The sequence below is a fragment of the Punica granatum genome, chromosome 4 (assembly GCF_007655135.1).
Source record: "Punica granatum isolate Tunisia-2019 chromosome 4, ASM765513v2, whole genome shotgun sequence".
Taxonomy (NCBI): domain Eukaryota; kingdom Viridiplantae; phylum Streptophyta; class Magnoliopsida; order Myrtales; family Lythraceae; genus Punica; species Punica granatum.
Window position 1 is genome coordinate 27,698,289 of NC_045130.1, and position 14,662 is coordinate 27,712,950.

Genomic DNA, 14,662 nt, shown 5'->3' on the forward strand with positions numbered 1-14,662 from the left:
CTCAAAAAAGTTAATAGTGCTCTAATCCCCTTAATTGACGAAAAAAGAAGTATTCCCGTAGACAAAAATCAAAGTTTATTAATAGCACTCTCGTGCATTTAAGGAAAATAGACGAACGCACATGAGGTATGTTATTGTGACCAAGTGAATTTTCTTATTAATAGTAATATTTTAGTTTAAGAAAATTTCAAAGTATTGCCGGCCTGAGCAAGACATTATTTCCAATTCAATTCAAAAGTTCATTTTTTTTAAGTACATCCAACCCTAATTTGCATAGGTTGAACTATGCTTTCCACCTTCACATGAGGTAATTTCTGACCCACATGATCAACGTGTTCATGGAAAATTGTGAAATAATCTCTTCGTAAAAATACAAAAGCCTTTTTAATCTTATGATCCACAGAGCAAAATATTATTTACAGCTCTATAATCGAAAGTGCTAATACGACCTCAATCAATGGATGAAATTGCTCCATAATCGTGAAGAATGACTCCCACTCTCAAGTTATATTTATAGTATGATTTTGCTACTTTGTCCGTATCAGAGCAACTATACTCGACGTCACAATATTATTCATTAGAAAGAGATTTTAGCTAGTGAATTGTAATAATATGATTCAATGTGGCTAATTTATTATATTTTAGTCTTATCGTCTTCCATGAGTACATGTTTTTTCAGTTTCAGAAGCGAGATGGTAATAGTACATTCTGTCACTTATAACATTTTGGAAAAAAGACAAAAACCCTCATTGTGGTTTGGGGTCAGGACAATTGCACCATGCTATTTTGTTTGGGACAATTAGCTCCTATGTGGTTTGCTCCGTTAGATATAAGGAGTTTTGACGTTAATTTTTTTCATTATCAGTCCTCAATCTTTAGCTTTTTAATCATTTTGATCCTAAATCTTGTTATTTTATCATTCATATCCTCAACTTTCCATTTTATTTCATTTTAGTCCTATAACGAAAAATCGAAGGGGGAGAGGGTCGGGTCGAGGCAGCCAATCGGCGATCCCTCCACCGAGGGTGTTGACACCCACAGAGGACGCCAACGACCTCGGCGGATGAGTAGGGGTCCCCGATTGGCGGCCCCGACCCCTCCACCATGGGTGCTGACACCCTCAGTGGAGGGTTCGGGGTCGCCGATTGGCGGTCCCGACTCCCTCCCCCTTCTATTTTTCGTTATAGGATTAAAATGAAATAAAATGAAAAGATGAGGATATGAATGATAAAAAAAGGATTTAGGATCAAATGATTAAAAGGCTAAAGATTGAGAATTGAAAATGAAAAAAAATATCGTAACCCCCTATATCTAACGGAGTAAATCACAAGAGGACTAATTGTCCCAAACAAAAGAACATGGTGTGATTTGTCCCGACTCCAAACCACAATAAGGATTTTTGTGTTTTTCCCTAACATTTTTATTGGTGGCACATGAAAGATCACGCGACGAAAAGTCTCTTTCTTCTTACGTGGTACTTTTTTATGTCTCAATCCAGCTTTTATTATTTAAAATAGATTTGTTATAGTATTATTGGGATTATGTCAAGCAATATATATATAATTACAAAAGAATCTAACTAGCTGTTAAAAGTTTCGGAATTAATATAGTCAAATAGTAAAACATTCAACAATTTTGATTTTATGAAACAAGAAAATGAATCCATTGTAATCTATACTAGTTGAAGCGATCTTTTTGAAGAATTATATTAAGAAAACCTTGAAAACGAAAATACTTTGATAAATTTTTCTTTCTAAGGGTAGAAGGTCTATTATATTTTTGTCATTGAAAGCAAAAGTTTTACTAAAACCTCAATACATCGATGACATTTACGCAAGGAAAAAATAACAAAAACAGGCAATTGATTTTTCTTTTTATATGAAAGATTATTTCATGGCCAAAAATGGGAAGGTTATTTCTTCTTCTTTTTTATATTTGTTGCATTATTTGGGATGAATACAAAATTGTAATAGATTAAAAAAAATTTCTTATATATTGTAAATGCAGAGTAGGAATTCCTTATACTCAAGTTTACTATAAAAAAAAGTAATTAAATTACGCTCTTTCCTTAAAACTCGGCCAACCAACAAGGGAAAAAAATGAATAAAAAAGGGTTCCGCTCCCCCCCCCCCACCAAAAAAAAGGGTTTTCCCCACTTCGGTAATAAGAGAGTGGAACGAAGAAAAAGAAATGCTTCGGCCCATTCAGCTTATCCACCGGGCAAAATTGGAACAAATTCGCATTGTCTGATCCCTGCAAATTATGGATAAAAATTATATGGACCACCCAAAATTCTAGTTGTGCCCTTGCACAAATAAGATACAACATATAGTGTGTGTCTGTATATATAACATCTCTTCCCTTAAATTTGTAACAAATTAAAACAGGTCCTTCTTCATGAGGGACGTCCCCAACCGCCTCACCAATTTTTAGCCTCTTTTCATACATAATTTTATTTTTTATTTTTTTGGTTACTGAGTTGTAATCAAATTTCGCCAGCTATTTCCCACGGTCCTTGTGACCACTCTGTAACCCATCAAATTAGTAAGTCTAGCACACATATCATGTTGATGACCTAATAGAAAGTATTATCTTACAAAATTTCAACGAATAATCTATACATATTTTTCATTGTTGCCTTTACTACCTTCCCTATATTTCTACTTGCTTCTTCAAGTATTTCCTCTCCCTTTCATATCTATATAGAGAAGAACATACCTACCCTAACTATATAAAAAACTAGCAAAAGAGAATCTATCAAAATAATTATATTTTAATTAAGAGTACGATTGATTTAATGTCAACACTAAATTGTAATGATGTGTAATAAATCATTAAAATAAGTAAAAATTAATTTATAAGTTTATACAAAGGAAAATGACTTAACAAGGAGCAACTACTTCTATGTAGTATTTCTTTTCGTGTCGTAATAAAGTGTTCTAGCTAATGTGGGCTGCGAGAGATGGGAAGTTTAGTGAGCTATTTGAGAAGAGACATGGCCAAGAAAATTATATTTTTTCTGGGTAACTTATTTGTTTTATTTGGGATATTAGTTAATTAATTAAATTAGTTATATGGATGATTTCTTGAGAGTTCAAAAAGATCTTTTAAAAGATGGTGTCTTTTGGTAAATCATTTATTAATTCTATTATTGTATTAGATGTTTGAAAATAATGTTGGGACCATATATTTTGTTTAGATTATTGAAGTTAAATGATAAATGCTATAGTATATTATCCTCATATTTTATTATATCTATCTTTTCTTTAATTACAAAGGAAGTCCGTGCATAAGATTAGTATAAGAAAATATAAAATCTAATGAAATATAACTGAAAAAACCTAATAAAACGGTACATGTAATCATACTATGGGAATATAATCTGAAACCTCTATATTAATTAGTCAAGAGCGTATGCCACCAATTTATATCTATACACAATGAATTAGACTTGGTTTTTGTGTGTTGTCACCTAAGATGACTATATTAATTTTTCACAATTATAACTTCAAATCTTCAACAAATTTTAACTAGTAAAAATAAAAGCAATTACAATATTGGTTTTGATCGCATTTCAATTTCGTCCTTTTTTTGCGTCATTTACATTATGAGAATTATGTTATTTGATCTTTATGTTAATCAACTTTTTTAATACTACTACTTTGGCATGTAATTTCATGCCATACACATATTTATTCATAATTAAGTTACAATTCTATGATACATTCTTTGTAAGTTTCAAATAAAAATTTTTGAAAACAAAAAAGAATTGATAAAAAAAAAAGTAAAATAAATGGAAGGCCCCTCTAGTGTGGGGATGGGGAGCCTTCCCGCCTACCACCCCCTCCTGCGAAAATTTTGCAACATTCTATATAAATTCTCTCTTCCCTTTGTTTCTTTCTCTCCATTTTTATTTCTCAGTCCAAAAATGCAAGGAAAACTTAAATGGGTTAATTCAAATGGTTCGACATCTCTTTCCCTTAAATAAGATATCACTTTTGAATCTTTTAAATAAAGAAAATTACAATTAAGAGAGTTTTCAGTAATTCAACTAGGATCAAAGCTGGATTAATGAGGATTTATTGGACTTCCTAATACCAAGTGATGTATATCAAAAGAAAATAAAGCCGGGAGGAAAGGGAAGTAATATTTTTTTTAATAAAATTCTACATATCCAAGATTGTAGAAGGATTTCGTACTTCGATTGCTTTCAAAATTTCGATGGAGAAAGACATTTTTGGTCCTATAAGTTGACCTTCAATCAATTTTGATGCTAAAAAGTTTTAAAAGTGTCGAATTAGTCATATACGTTTGCTCCGTAAGGAAATTTTAGTCCATTTCGTGAGGGAAAGATAATGGATGCTGACGCCACGTGGCAATTTATTATTGGTTGAAAATTTAAAATTTTAAAAGAAAATGAGAAATAAATATTAAATAATAAAAATTAAATTTTAAAATAGAAAATTAAAAAATATATATAAAGAAAGAGACCCAACCCTTGTCGCTCGTCTCTAGGGGTAGGGGCCCCACCGGCGCCCCCACCCCTTGGATGAGGTTGGGCTCCTACCCTTGGAGAAGAGCAACCTAGCCCCCAGTAAGGGATGGGTCTGTTTATTTTTTACTTTTTCTAAGAAATTTCTATTTTAAAATTTATTTTTTATTAATTCTTCATTATTTTTTTGTGTTTTTATTTTTCTTGAAAATTTTAAAATTTCCTCCAATAAGAATTTGCCACGTTGCGCTATTTAATTGCGTTAGTGTCCACATCAGCATCCGTTACCTTTTGTCACGAAATTGACCAAAATTGCCTTACAAAACAAACACATATGACTGATTTGATACTTTTAAAATTTATAGTACTAAAATGGACTAAAAGCCAAATTTATAGGACCGAAACTGTCATTCTCCCGAATTTCAATAGATAGATTATCTACAAGTACCTGGGCATACAAGTAAATTAGGTCAAATACAATTCCAAAGCTGAATTAATAGGTAATTATTATAATCAATCTTTTTAATAGATAATTTTCAAATATTGGACTTTATTATTTGAAACGTTGGCCTTCATGTAGCAATATATTAGGGTCAATAATAAAAAAAATACAAAATTTTCACATTTTAACAATTCTAGCACGAACTTTTTTTCTTAACCTAAAAATGCATAAACTTTCGATTTGATAGCAATTCTAGTTCAGTATCAAATTTTCTGTTAATTTGGACGGAATTGAGGCTATAGAAGGTGTTGACAACCCCATCGGGAGGAGGGTGCTGGACATCCCAATCAGGGGGTGGTGGCCGGAATCGAGGCCCCCACCCTCGGGAATTAAGAGGACCCTCAAATTGGGGATTCTCCTTATTCCGACGAGTAGAGCCACGACCCTGGCCATCACCTCTCGATTGGGGTTTATGGGGCCGTCTGTAGTCTCGATTCCATCCAAATTAACGAAAAATTTGACGTCGTGCTATAATTGTTATTAAATTGAAAGTTTATGCATTTTTAAGTTAAGGAAAAAAGTTTGTACTATAAATATTAAAATGTGAAAAATTTGTGCTTTTTTGTGTTATTAACCCTTATATATATATATATATATACACTCAAGATCTCGACTGAGGGATAACCATAAAGTACTGAAAGAGCAAGAATCTGATATAAGGGAATATCAACATAAATAGATGATCAACATGAAAGATTTATTTAGAAACTTAGCCCATGATGGGCTGGAGGGAGTACATGCATATTACACCCAACAAAAGAAGACATTGAAAATAAAAGAAAAGGGGAAGAGTCTGAAATCATTTACACCCAAGATCTCGACTAAGGGATAACCATAGAGTACTAAAAGAACAAAAATATGATATAAGGGAATATCAACATAAATAGATTATCAACATGGATCTGGTGAGGGAATTTATCAGCAAACTGGATGGACCTGTTGATGGGGATTATGGTGCCCTTGCTGATGATATGCCCTAAGAATCGAATTTTTGTTGGAAAAGGCAGACTTTAGTCGGAGACACAGTCAAGCCATTTTTTGATGTGATTCTCATGAAATGGTTCACATATTTGAAATGAGAATCAATGGTTTTGAAAAATATGAGGACATCATCGATGTATACAATTATGAAATCTGAGTATGCACCAAAGATGTCATTCATGATTTTCTGAAATTCAGATGGGGCATTTTTGAGCCCAAAAGGCATTATATTCCATTCGAACTGTTTGAAAGGAACCGTGAATGCAGTTTTGTATTTGTCCTCTCTCAAGTTCAATATTTTTGTTCACGTAGAAAGCTGAACAACTCCAGGGAGACTTGCTAAGTCTAATCAATTTTTTGTTCAAGAGTTCCTGTGTTTCCTGCTTACAATGTATTTCCAACTCTTGATTCATCTGAATGGGTCTGTCTTTTGTTGGGATATTTTTCTCATCGAAATCCTTTTCATAAGGTAGATCAATGACATGTTGCTTCCTACCCCATAAAGCATTTGGAGTTTATCCGCAGACTGACTTTTGGATCAGACTATTGAGATTATCGATTTTTTTGTTTCAAATCTGATTTTTGGAGCAGATTTTCAACTTTATGGTGGAAAATCTCATCTTTTACCCAGCTAATTTGCCTCTCAGTCGCCTATATCATGTCCAAATTTCTGGTTACAGGTGTTATGATGAAAGGAAAAATGATTTTGCTTCCTAAGTACACCGTTTTTATGCCAGAGTTGGTGAAAAGGAAGGGTTTGATGAGCTGGATGAATGAGGTTCCTAGTATGACTTCATTTTTTAAGTCTTTTACTACTAAGAATCCAGTTTTGTATGTTGAATCTTTATTTTTTACTTCTGCTTCTGCAATTTTGTATGAAATTTTTAGTTTATCATTACTTGCAGAACGTAATAATTCATGGGTTTTTTTCACAATATTTTAAAGGAATCAATCCCTCCCTCACACAATTTGCATTTGCACCAGTATCCAACAAGGCAGTTGCTTCCATCTGGAAGTCGTGTACACTTATTATAGGTTTTAGGAGGTATTTTTGAAATGTGAATTCCTGGCTTTTACACTCAGGTTTGGGTTCAGCATTGTCCAAGGTCTGAACCAACTTTTCATCGTTTTTCAGAGTTTTAACTTCTTTTTGTAACTCATGGAGTTTTTGGCGAAGTTCTGACTCAGTTTGTTTTCTTTCTTTTTCTCAGTTTTCATGCTCTAAGGCGTGGGTGTTTCTGATCATCATGTTGAGTAACCTAAGGTTTTTGGTTTGCTCAGGTTCTATGGGCTCAACATATTTGGGAGGAGGTTTTGAGGAAATTATGATTTTGTTAAAAGGCAGTTGCCAAGTTATGGTTTTTTCAGTGAATTTGATGGCCTTTTCTTCCATGTAAACTTGGTTAAACCAGTCCCAGAAAAGGATATTTTTCTTGTTTTTCTCCATGAATTTTATCCACTGATTTTGCATTATTGTCTTAACGTATTTTTCTGAAAAGACATCATGCAACCAATCCCTTCTGTTTTTATTTTCTTTGGAGCAGAAATCGTTCCCAAGGCTGTTGGATGCTAATGTGAAGGGCTTCTCAATCATATAGATCTCAGGGTTATGATTGATTATGGTGCTATCGGTTATGGATAAAAATGTTGGTGAAGGGGATGAAGACTCAGTTTCATCTGTATTTGGGACAGAGTATACTGGCCTAGGAATATCAGTGGCGACACTACTTAATCCTCTAAGGTTGACGGACCTAAGAGGGGTTTCAGTAGCTGTTTGGAAAGTGTTTGCCGATGGAGCAACACTGAATGATCTTCTTCTTAGCTTGGTGCTTCTAAAAGAAGATCCTATCGAGGGGTTTGAGGTTGATTGTTCGTCGACTGATCTCCTATGGCGAAAGCTTATGGAAACTCTCCCATTTTGGAACTGGCTCACTCGACTAGGTTCCTTATTTTGAATTTTTTCAGGGGCAACTGCGTCTTCTAAGGCCCATTCATCAGGAAGAGTTACCTCATTCCACCTAATTGGTCTGGGGACTACAGTGTTTGACCTGGCAATGTCCGCTTGGAAAAAGAGGGTTTGTCCTTTGGGACTATGTTTGAAGGCTTTGGTTGCAAACGCTGAGACCATTGTTTTGTAATGGACTCTGTACACAAGAGCTAAAGGGATGGAGCCTAGAGCAATTTTGTAATTGTGCGTTTTGATTTGCAATGTTAAGCCATGAGTTATGTTTTGTCTTTGAAGGACATGGTGAAATTTGGGAAACAATTAAAATGGACCGGTTCGTCGCACAGACTGGTCTCAACTGTCCCAAGGATGGATTCATGGTATTTCAAAAGCCTAGCGTCCCTAAGCACTAAGAGTACTGAGGTATCTAAGTCTTCTTTGGTTAGGGGTTTTATGCCCACTTGGACGAGCACTATATGGATGAAGTTGTACCTTCTCTCATATTTTTTCAATGACTCTTGGTTCAATAGTTTTATGGTTTGTGAGGATTTTTTTAGGGGGATATCCCTTTCCTCAGTGGTTATGGTGTAATCGGTTTTTAAAAATATTTGTTAGAATTTTGAGTTTTTATAAGTCTATTTTGAAGCGATTCTTGGGATTTTCTAATCATCGATAAGATTTATCAAAATATTCCAAATTGATCTCTTCTCTGTTGAGAACATAATCATTATCGAAAGAGTTTTCATAAGGACATGTACTCGAAGAGCTTGCTTTAAACCAATCCATTTTGAAAACAATAAATCTTCCAGTTTCACAAATATTTATCAAGATATTCAAACAACATATCAGTTCCTTACCTTTCAGTACACTAATCTATACCTAGACGAAATTTCTAGAGATCTATAGACCAATAGCTAAGTGGTTTGAAGATGCTAAAAACGAACTTACTCTCTCACCCCAACTTCTCTCAAGATCAAGATCTAAAACATACCTGGACGATGCTGGAAGAAGCCTCACACTGTGTTTCCCTTACAAATCTAGTACATACCTTACCCAACTGCTGTACCTGGATTTAACAATAATAGCACACAAACAAACTCAGCATGACTCTCGCATGTCCTATCTCCTACCCCAACTGTTGAACGATAACGTATGAGGATAACTCTACTCCGAGTTACGCAGATAACCTCCATCTACTTAGACCATATCTTTACACCATTACTCCTCCTAGTTATACCCAAAAACTGCCCTAATCGTCGGGACTTACAACTGGGTTCAGTAGGCTTGGAGCACCGCACTTAAGGATTAGAATGTGTAGGGTCCATTAGAACTGCCGGATGGACATTAGAGCCTCATAACATTACTTCTTTGCCTAACATCAGTTCATTGTGGTATTTTGGATCTAGACACTAGAGAGACCTATGCTATGACTGTGCATTACTACATTTATCAACTTTAGTTCATTGTATAGATATGCAACTAGACACTTAAGGAAGAACACAAGATGAGATACTACCAGCCATGAAAGCGGTCCTAGATGTGATGACCTATACAAGTTACTGGAACTAAAAATAAGAACGGATTATACATCCTATCTCCACTTGGCTCTGATATCATGGTATCAGTCCATATATATATATATATATATGTATGTATGTATATAAGCTAGCTTGTAACAGTCCTAACATAGTGGCTCTACCCCTCATCTCCATTGCAAGTTAGGACTACTAACCGTTTTATATTTACCATTCTAATAGAAGAAGTTGTTCCCCGGCACTTCCACAAGGCCCGTGTAATCCGGGTCATTTTAATCAATGAATATGGACAAGTGTTGCCAAACTTCAATGCTCACAAAAATTAGCACATAAATCATACCGTGAAGTGCATTTGGTAAATCGCACGTCATGTGTATAAAATGTACATGTGCAGTGATAATAAGTTATTTATTATTCAAGGTGAAACCGATGCTCAAGCGAAGATAAATTTTAATTAATAAATTGAGCACACCGCAATAAGGAAACCCATTGTTATCAGAATCGGACCGGACTGGCCGATTCGACCGGTCAGATCGGGAACCGGCACCATGTCTGGTCTGGTTCGCCTGAAAATCGAAATGGCAGTTTTGAACCGGCCGATTTTAAGCAAAATTCCATTGAACCGGCCGGTTCTATGGGTTTTTATGGGTTTCCTATTTAATGTAAAAATTGGTTGGTTGTGTAAGGATTTGAACTCATGACCTCTTGCTTCTCATATTAATATACTACAAACCAAGCCACCACCACTTTTTTATTCTTTTTACTCTACTTTTAAGTACTTATTAAAATAAAATATTTATTTTAAAGTAAGAAATTAAATATAGATATTTTCTTATACTATTATTATATTTCTTTAAAATCATCATACTTTTATCTTAATTATCATAATTTTTTTAATAATATGAATATTTATTTTATTTTCAATAAACGTGCGGTCCGACCTATCGAACTTCCGGTTGGATCCATAAACTCATGACTCCATACCCCTTCCGATTCATCATCCGATCCGATTTTGATAACACTAGGAAGCCCCACTCTGCTGGTTCTTCTTGAGCAGTAAATGTAAATGCATGAATTAGGATATATCCAAGTGTAGGGAGAGGAGACCTAAGGCAGCAAGACCCGCAGCTTCAGTTTAATGTCCTTGTCTCTTCCCCACCGTGATAAAGTTTTATACTAAACGGGTATACGTCACATGATAATAAATATTCCCCAATTTCTCTTAATTTTAGAAATTTTTAAAATATATATTATATATTTTTAACAAAGATATATATACATCCAGTAATAAGGTGCCAGGTAATATACTCATTACACACAATAGACTCTCTCGCCACCACCGTATCCTTACTTTATTTGCTAAATCATCGCATCCTTCCATTATATAAGAGCACACACTCCCTCCCACTGAAAGAAGAGCGAGTGAGCAAAATTAGGGGAAGAAACAAAAAAAAACCCATCATGGGTTCCAAAGTTGCTCTGTTCTTCTTGCTTGCTGTGTTCGGCTTCTCAGCCCTGTCAGCTGTTTCAGCCGACAATGGAGATCATCAGGAGGACCCTGGGCTGGTGATGAACTTCTACACGGACAGCTGCCCCCAGGCTGAGGACATCATCAAGGAGCAAGTCAGGCTCCTCTACAAGCGCCACAAGAACACCGCCTTCTCCTGGCTCCGCAACCTCTTCCATGACTGCGCCGTCCAGGTACGTAGTTCCATCTCACCATGACCCGTTCCGTTCGTACCATATCATTGCGTCGTCTCTTGTCACATCATATTTAATTACCGGTCCGTAAGACATGATAATATATGTAAGTAAGCTTTCCAATGTTGACCTGATAATTTGAACGAGGTTTACAAAATGTGCTCACCAAAATATCTCGGTATCACGTACAAATAGTCGTACGCGCTGTTATCGGTCTCGAATTTCACGGATCTCATGCCCAAAGAGGTATATTAGGCTACCAACTTATGAAATGCGTACAACTATGGGTTTTGAGTGGTCCACTGTTTGAATTTGACACGCGCTTATCAATTAAAGTTGCCTAGTTTTAATTCACCATTACTCTCAATACTTAAGAGTTTTTGTAAATTTTCTTTCTACTTGGAAAAAAATAAAAAAATAAAAGTAATGCAGCAAAATTTGTAATCTAATGTGCGGTCTGATCGGGCACTTTGGTATGCATGTGAGCAGTCATGCGATGCTTCCCTGCTGCTGGACTCAACGAGGAGGGAGCTGTCTGAGAAGGAGCATGACAGGAGCTTCGGGATGAGGAACTTCAGGTAGTTCGTGTTGACGTGTCCTTCTTCGTATATTTTTTGTTATCTCGCGTTAATTTTCTATGACCTTTCCGACTTACCAGTGACCTGGTTGATTAATTCCTCCCAGGTACCTGGACAACATCAAAGAAGCGGTTGAAAGGGAGTGCCCCGGAGTCGTCTCTTGCGCCGATATCCTCGTCCTGTCTGCCAGGGACGGCGTTGTTGCGGTACTCCGGCTTAAAACCTTCTTCCCCTTCCAAGTTTTAGAATTTTGTTCACCCTTTTTCATTTCTGTGATGGGGTTGCTTAGATCTGACTGTAATTTCTTTTTTTTTTTTTTGGTGAATGAAATGACTGTGTTTTCAGTTCAGGAAAAAGTTGCAAAATATTTGGGGTTGACTTATTTATTTAGGACAGGGGAAGGCCGACATTTAAGTTTCTTGACGTTTTCTATTTTAATGAGGTTTTGAAGATAATTATTACAATTGCTGCTGAAGATCTGTTTCCAGATCTGGAATTTTTCCATTACCTTCAGCCTCAATCCTCTTGTTTTCAGCTGAATTTGACTATTATCACCTTGGAGTTAGGCCGAGTTGACACATCTGAACGGGAATTAGTTTTAGCCAATAAACTGATGATCGATATTTTCTGGTCATGCTGAAAAAATGTTGGAGATACTAGATTAAGTACGTGTCTTGATGATTACTTTGTCTAATCAATAGTTTAGATCTATATTTATGGATTTATGATTTAATTCCCCTTCCGGTTGGCAGCTAGGAGGGCCGTACATTCCGCTGAAAACAGGGCGAAGGGATGGGAGGAAGAGCAGGGCAGAGATATTGGAAGATTACCTCCCAGACCACAACGAGAGCATGTCTGTTGTGCTCGAGAGGTTTGCTGCCATGGGCATCGACACCCCTGGAGTCGTTGCTTTGCTAGGTATAGTACCCCATCATTGATTACATTACTGGCATAGTACTCCAAACTTCGGTATGAATATTAAGTCTGCTTTAATTAAGGCTACCATACATGGGATGAAGTACAAAATTGAACAATGGACTAGGACATAAGAAATTTTACCCTTTTTCCAAACATCCGAATCGGATGTTCGCTTGTCGGCTTCTTGGCGCTCCCTAGCATAGGTTTCTGTCCTTGATCTTATGGTACGAGGTACATGCAACATCTTTTTGATAGTTCTTTTTGTCTTTTTTTTTGTTTTTTTTTTCTTTTGATACTAACATGCAACATGATCGGTCTTTAACCGTACTATAATGTGTAAACACAGGTTCGCACAGTGTCGGCCGGACCCACTGTGTGAAGCTGGTTCACCGCCTGTACCCGCAAGTCGACCCAGCCCTGAACCCAGACCACGTGGAGCACATGCTCTACAAGTGCCCTGACCCGATCCCTGACCCAAAGGCGGTCCAGTACGTGAGGAATGACAGAGGGACACCCATGATATTCGACAACAACTACTACAGGAACATCCTGGACAACAAGGGGCTGCTGATTGTGGACCATCAGCTTGCCACCGACAAGAGGACCAAGCCCTACGTGAAGAAGATGGCGAAGAGCAACGACTACTTCTTCAAGGAGTTCTCGAGGGCCTTCACCATCCTCTCTGAGAACAACCCTCTCACTGGTACGTCCAAATTGATTCCTTGGTTCTCACACAAGTTAGTTGATCGATACTAACGCAATGCTCTCAATCGTAACTTGAACAGGGACGAAGGGTGAGGTCAGGAAGCAGTGCAACATGGTGAACAAGCACCACTAGAAGGGCCTAATCGTCGATCCTCCCAAGTTTACTACATAGGGGGAGGTGAATTAGCGAGTGTTGCCAAGTAGTAATAAAAGCATGGTTGGCTTCGGTTTGTGTCCTTGCTAGGGTTTCGAAGTGTATCCTTTTAATGGAAAGGTTCGGAGCAGTGGCTTTGGGTGGACCCGAAGTCATTGTGTAGATGTAAATTAATGGGAAGGGGGGACCAAGGACTTTAATCAAGTTAATGGGTACAATGTGCAATGGAACTGTTTCTCTTTTGTAGCCTTTTTCCATTATTCTACTTTGCTTGTGTTGGCATGAAGGTGAAGCTGACAATGTTGTCGGCAATAAATTGGTGGAGTTTCCGGAAGAAGAGTTGTATTTATATGGATGGATGTAATGGGATGGATGATGGTGCATGGTGCGTGGAGGATATAATATATATGCATGGATTGTAATATGATGATGATGATATTCTATTTCTTTCTTTCAGAAAATTGTTTAAAGATAAGTTCAGACGCCTCTTTCTTAAATACGGGTTTGTTTTCATGTTTCTTAAAAGGAAAAAAATTATCAAAAGAGAGTGTAGCGCGGTGGTATATGTTATTTTCTGATAATCAAGAGATTTCAGGTTTGATATCTATGTAGAACTATCCGTATTCTTTTATTAGTTATTTAAGATTTTCATTTTATCGTTTTAGGTCTACGGGCCACCCTCGTAACCGAGACTATATATCTGCTCTTAGAGGGGAATCCTTCAGTTTGTAGTAAATACTAGTACTAGTATTATGGGTCTCTCATAGTCCATCATCTAATCAATAAAGGGGCTACCATTCTTTTTCTTTTTTGCTGAATGGCTACCATTCTTTTTCTTGGTATCACGTGATGATACCTAGCTAGTGTTTGGAATTGAATGTGGAGTGGAGACCCCAGTGTTTGGAAAGGAAAAGGTCTAAAAAAAGACAACCAAAATTTGGATCCAATGCTCTAAAAACTTGCCTCTTGGCAGGAGGGAAGTAAACAAATAAAGAGGAAAAAAAAAGAATGATAGGAAAATAAATAAATATCTTAACCGAAATAATATTATAATGATGATAAAAGAAGGTGCAGCACGGTATTATACATCTTTACCTAATAATCAAAAGATATCATATTTGGTACTCGTTGCGATCATGTGCTCTTTTATT

General features: G+C 36.4%; 1 protein-coding gene across 1 annotated transcript; it reads left to right on the forward strand.

The window, feature by feature from the left end:
* The first annotated feature begins 10,817 nt into the window (after positions 1-10,817).
* Positions 10,818-13,935, forward strand: LOC116204948 (peroxidase 42). The gene is made up of 6 exons (XM_031537334.1): positions 10,818-11,156; positions 11,646-11,734; positions 11,841-11,940; positions 12,487-12,652; positions 12,999-13,355; positions 13,438-13,935. The coding sequence occupies exons 1-6, from the start codon at positions 10,917-10,919 to the stop codon at positions 13,488-13,490; spliced, it is 1,005 nt and encodes a 334-aa protein (XP_031393194.1). The 5' UTR covers positions 10,818-10,916; the 3' UTR covers positions 13,491-13,935.
* Positions 13,936-14,662: the final 727 nt, after the last annotated feature.